Source organism: Cricetulus griseus, chromosome 2, assembly GCF_003668045.3.
Source record: "Cricetulus griseus strain 17A/GY chromosome 2, alternate assembly CriGri-PICRH-1.0, whole genome shotgun sequence".
In the NCBI taxonomy this organism is placed as follows: domain Eukaryota; kingdom Metazoa; phylum Chordata; class Mammalia; order Rodentia; family Cricetidae; genus Cricetulus; species Cricetulus griseus.
Window position 1 is genome coordinate 540014 of NC_048595.1, and position 5699 is coordinate 545712.

General features: G+C 55.9%; 1 protein-coding gene across 1 annotated transcript; it reads right to left on the reverse strand.

Annotated features, from left to right (window-relative positions):
* Window positions 1–473: 473 nt before the first annotated feature.
* Tmem240 (transmembrane protein 240) lies at window positions 474–5644 on the reverse strand. Its single transcript, XM_027398567.1, has 4 exons — window positions 5311–5644; window positions 4930–5036; window positions 696–904; window positions 474–622 (listed from the first exon to the last, which is right to left on the reverse strand). Exons 1-4 carry the CDS (start codon window positions 5365–5367, stop codon window positions 474–476), a joined length of 522 nt encoding a protein of 173 aa, XP_027254368.1. The 5' UTR covers window positions 5368–5644.
* Between the last annotated feature and the right edge of the window lie 55 nt (window positions 5645–5699).

The following is a 5699-nucleotide window of genomic DNA, read 5'->3' on the forward strand; positions in this document are numbered from 1 at the left end:
GTCCCACCCTCCAGTCCTCCAGTCGCACACGCCCCATGCACATGCTCCCGTGTGCAGATGGGCGCAGGCCCTGACACATCCCTCCCCTCCAGACGGACGGATGGACAGGTGCACAGGAAACAGTGGCTTTCAATGAGATGCGGCCTTAGGCTAGCGTGACCCAGGCCATGCCTATCCCCATTGTGAACCCACCACCCCTGGCCCCAGCACCTCTAAAAGCCTGCCTTTGTGTCCTGCTCACTGTGGAAACCAGGTTGCTGTCCCTGAAGCCCAGTGGCCATCCCAACCCCAGCCCCCACCCAACCCCCTTTATAAAAAGAAGAGACAGCACCTTCCACTGGATTTGCCTGCTGGCCACAGCCCAGCTGGCCACAGCCCAGCATATCCTGGGCCTGAGGCCGCAGTCCCGTCTCGCCAGCTGAGCGTCCACGAGGTCCCTTTACATGTGCACAGCAGCCCCGAGTCCTGTGCACTCACAGGTGCCGTGGGCTGGGGTGGCCGTTGTGGTAGAGCTTCTGCTTCACGTGCACCATGTTCCCTGTGGGCTCCTCGAAGGGCCTGTGCGGCCGCCGCCCCAGCTCCCGCAGGCTGCACAGCTTGGGCAGCCAGGTCCACGAGCCATCTGCAGGGGGACAGGGCAGTCAGGTGGCCGGGCTGGGCCAGAAGTGGTGCCCGCAGCAGCGCGTGGCACTCACCATAGCGCCGACCAGCCCTCCAGGCGCGCACAGCACAGTGCAGGACACCATCCATCCACACCAGGAACCAGCTGATGCAGAAGCCCAGAAGCAGCCCCAGCATAAGGTCGATCTCCTGCTTGGTCACATTGTCTGTCACAAAGTAGTTCTCAGATGCGTCCACCACCGACTGGTCCCCGTCGTATGGGATCACGTAGTGGATGTGGTGCCTGGGGGCGGCAGGGTGGGCTGGCACCTCTCCTGCCAACCCTGGCCCAGCCTTCCCCAGGTCCGTGCTGGGCTGGTTAGGGGACCCAAAGTGGATGGCTTGACTTCTACAGGCCACCCTGGGAAGTTCTCTGAAGCAATCCCTGTGTGCTGGGTTGGGAGGGGAAACAGCAGCCCCAGGCACAGATAAGGTCACCTGGCAGAACTGCTGGGACAGGTGGAGACTGTAGCCCTGGAGATAAGGAGTGAGGTTCAAGGAGAGTAGGAATGGCTGGGGTGAATACTCCCCCCAATACGCCATCCTTCCAAAAGTCTTGTAGCAGGGTTCACATTCACCTACTAGCCCTGAGGGTCTGCTAAGGTCCTAACACAGCCAAATGACCCAGGCCCACCCGACATGCCCTGTAGCCGCCACACACTGCTCTCAGGAGGCGACCTACAGAAACAGCATTTGTTCTTGTTCTCCCTCCCTGCCTTGGGCCTCTGGTTTTCTATATCTAACTCCTGCTCATTTTGCTAGAAGTTTGGGGAGTCTTTCCTCTCCTCATTCATGTCCAGCACAGACCCTCCCCATGTCTATCATTCTACTTACTGTTCTTCTAATGGGCCATTTTCAGCTATTGGTCCATGCTGGACATGCTTTAGAGCCTTGTAAGTATAAGCACCCTCTATGGCCTTGGTCTCTGTGCCTTGGCCACACTGTGCCTCTTTGCCTCCCTGTCCTAAGCTTCCTGGAGCTGTCCATTGCTTTCTTGCCCCAGATCATTTCCTCTTGCACTGGAGTTCCACTATGGTCCCCACTGGCTGCTGATCCCCTTTCTTTCTGCCCTGCCGTTCTAGGTGTAGTGGACCAACTGATGGTTCAACTCCACAAAGCCAGCAGTCCGCATGTCGGGATCTATTGCTTTGGGTACCAAGAGCGCCACCACACTCTTAGCATCTTTCACCTTACAGACAGTATAATGGCTGCCTGGGCTTCTGCTATGAGGCTGCCTTTCCTGACCCACCCCCTTCCAGAGTCACTAGTGGGTAGGCCTTCTTTCCACTGCCCACCATGTCTGCTAGAAACTCAGCTGCCTTTGAATCTCCACGTGGGATCTACAGACACTTCAAACACATGCTAAAAATAGCTTCTCGCTTCCTAAACCTGCATCTCTTCTTCCTCTCAGTGAGAGGCTGAAACCTGTGTCTGCCTACAGTAGACCCTCAGCCTTTCCCTGGATAAAACTCCTCCTTCCTTGTGCCCCGTTGCTGATGTTGCTGGTCCCCATGGAACCACATGGGTAATTCCTCATCTTGGGGTTGGTATCTTTAAACCTGAGCCCAGGTGAGCAGGGAGAGGGAGGGGCAGAAGTGACACTCCTCAAATCCTCTGCTCTTAGGAACCCCAGGGGTTAACTCTGTGGTCTATAGTTTGACCAATCCCAGAAGGCAAAGCTTAGGCTGCCAGCCCTTGGTTACTTGAGCTAGCATGACTGACACCTAGCAGCCATCACTCATCTGCTCATATAAGCAACTGTCTATCATCATGATGGATGAATGGATGCTATTAATCCTGGCACAGAAAGTATGGCTGCACCAGGCCCCAGGGCAGGTAGTGCTTCCAGACTATAAGGGCTTGTCAGGCTCTGGTGGGACTGGGTCAGCCTGGGCCCCACCTCCTTCCTCTGGACTGTCCCCAACATAGAGCTGTTCCAGGAAAGGAAACACAAAGAAGCTACCAAGGAGGCAAGAAGGACCCTAGGTAGCCTACAAGTAGGCCACAGGCCACAGCCAAACTGAGGCCTCAAGAATCCAGGGGTTAGAGGTACCTTTACAGTTAACTCTGGTAGCTATGATTCCTCCCCTGATCTGACCCCTCCTAACCCCACACCAAGCCCCTGAAGGCAAGGGCTTCAGTCTTCTGAATGAAAGCAGATGTGCTGTGTAAAATGAATGTCTGTGATATGTACATACATGTCCCCTACCTTCATGACACATGCTGCCATGTGTCCACTTGAGGTCAATGTGTGTCCGGTATACACATTGTCCGCATGCACAGGACATGGCATGTATACTGTGGACACGGGTCCCACAAGCCCCACACCCATGCACTGTGCACACTTTGGTATGAGCATGGTGCCTCACACAAAAATGCACATTCACTCAGCTTTGAACCACCCTCTCTGTGGGATGCTGTCATGTGCATGGATCTGTGTGTACACACAAATGTTGCCTGCTGACGTGCTTTGTTCAAACATTAGTTTACATACATATTCTCTGTCTAAAATTCTGCAAATAGCCATGTACAAGGCAGACACATGTGTACACTTATTCTGCAAAGTATGTACACATAGGCAAACTGTTGACACCACATGTGTACATGGCATGTGCACAGATACCCCATTTGCAGGCTAATCTGCAGTCATTACACCCACGCTGCAATGTTCTGACATTTTCCCTGAGCACACTGAACTGTATATTGTTTTATATACATGTACTTTGCATACACATATATGTAATCAATATACAAAAGTGCTTTATACAACAAATTTACATACCCTGTATGTAGAGTTGTGTACAAAGCACATACATGTAGACACTCTTGCGCACACAGGCCTTTCTTCAGGTTCCAATCTACAGGTGTCTGTTTACATGAGTCCACAAGTACTCTGATGCTACATGAGATGCACATATATAACCTGTATAAACAGACTCTAAGAACATACCCTCTGTGCTCCAGTAAACCATTTAGTGTGCTGTCACAGACAGTGCTGAACCAACCCCATAACCACAGCCCCCTTATGTAGTGTCCATTCCCAATGTTCATGGGCCCAGTGACTGGATTCTGTCTTGGGAAGGCTTCAGAGCTCATCTACAGACATGGCCTGGGAACAGTAGAGCTGACCTCAAGTCTCAGCCCTCTGATGTACCAGACAGACACATAGTATGCACTAAGATGGAGCATAGGGCTCTCTGGGAATGTGTGGCCACACAGCAAACTTTCCTACCATGCCCAACGCATGTGAGGGCACATACATCCCTTTTCTACTTGCTGTAATGCCCATGATTTGCAAGACACTTGCCTATACCCATACCCATATATGCACTTAGAAGACATGCAACTGTCCTGATCTACCCTACCCTACCCCCCCATGTGTATGTAGACCTCTGGGGGAAAGGACCTGGTGGGGAAAGGAACTGAGGTTCTGTGATTCTAGCCCCATTCTTTCCTAGCTGTGTAACCTTGGGCAAGTCTACCCTCTAAAGCCTTCATCCACTTCCTCCTAGGCTGTCAAGTAGGGACTGTTATCACATGAGGGCATCTCTGGAATGAGTGCATGCGGATGTGCGAGTGCGCTGTGTACGCACATGTATATGCACAGACAGTACACACATGCGCGGCTCATGAGAAGATGTTTATTTCATACATGGACATACAAACATGCAAGGCCAGAAGACTTCATCACTACACATGCACAGAAGGGGAGGTCCCTGGAGAGTGTGGTGGGTCTCATTATGACCTTGAGCAAACCTCAGCCTACTTCAGCTCCTCCTCTGCACAGTGATCAGTTGTGGCAGGTGTTCCTCAAGGTAGGCCCTTTCTATCTCAACCTCCTGCACTTGCCTACTATGGGCACAGCACAGGCCCAGGAGGAAGACTTGGGCCATAGGTAAGACTACTGTCCCAGGCTTAACCAGCTTCCTGGCTTCCACTGTGGGCACTACTCAGGGCTGCTACTCTTAGGCCTCCAGGCCTTGAACCAGGAGGCTCCATGGCCCATAATGCCACCACCAGGCAGCGTTTTCTCTAAAGGAACTAGAGGAAGGGGTTCCTAACAGACATGCTTCCTTTCCCAGGGAGGCAGCGGGCTGATCTGGGGTTCCCGTTGGCAACCCCTCCCCCAGCACCTGGCGGGCAGAAGCGGCCCCCACCATTCAGCAAGGCTTTGCGGCCCAGCCTGCTCCCGGCTCACCGGCCGAGTATACTGGGCCCGCTGCACAAGTGTGATCACGCGTGTAGTGCCTAGAGCCGGGGCGCACTCACCGGCCACAGTTGCAGTGGCAGACGCGGTCCTCGCCCCGCAGGTGCGGGAGGATGTAGTTATGGAATCGGTCCAGCAGCGCGTTCATGTCCATCAAGCACGCGATGGCCTGGAAGAGCCCATGACCAGTCAGGGCGAAGAGTGGGCCGGGCCGAAGGGGTGCCGAGTGGGAGCATAGGGCTGCCGGGGTGGGTGGGTGGGTGGGTGGGGAAGCGCAGAGCAGCCGGGGCCAGGGCCGCGCAAGGTAGCAGCGAGGGTAGCGCAGGGCAAGCCGCGGAGGGCAGCGCAGGCCGCGCGGGCCGGTAAACAAGGAAGCGAGGTGGGGTAGGCGCGCGCGCGGGCGGCAAAAGCAGGGGGCGCGCGCGGGAAGCCCCTCCGCTCACCATCACGATCGACGCCCCCAGAATCATGAAGATCATGGTGTTCGCACTCATGGACATCGGGCGGGGCCGGGCCGGGCCGGAGCGCCGCCCCCCGGCCCGGTGCCCCTCCCGCCCCGGCCCGATGCTGAGCCGCGCCGCCTCCGCAGAGGTCAGTGCTCGCGCGCCGGGCCGCCGCGGGCCCCAGGGGCAGGCGCGGTCACAGGAAGCAGAGATGTGGGGGCTGCCGTGGGGTCGCTCGCTCGCCGCCAGCCGCTGGCCGCGCTCCGCTCTGCCCTCCGGTGCTCCCTGCACCCGGCTCCCTGCGGTCGGCTCGGCGGCCCCCTCCCTCCTCCCCCTTCCCTCCTCCAGGCTTCTCCCTCCCTCCTTTTCTTCCTCACTATCTCCTCCCT

Excerpts from the sequence above, each read along its gene's own strand:
- Tmem240 (XM_027398567.1), bottom strand. The coding sequence starts at position 5,367 with ATGTCCATGAGTGCGAACACCATGATCTTCATGATTCTGGGGGCGTCG. Across the intron at positions 5,037-5,310 it reads TGGGGGCGTCGATCGTGATG|GCCATCGCGTGCTTGATGGA; the intron begins GTGAGCGGAGGG and ends GGGCTCTTCCAG. Across the intron at positions 623-695 it reads GAGGGCTGGTCGGCGCTATG|ATGGCTCGTGGACCTGGCTG; the intron begins GTGAGTGCCACG and ends GTCCCCCTGCAG.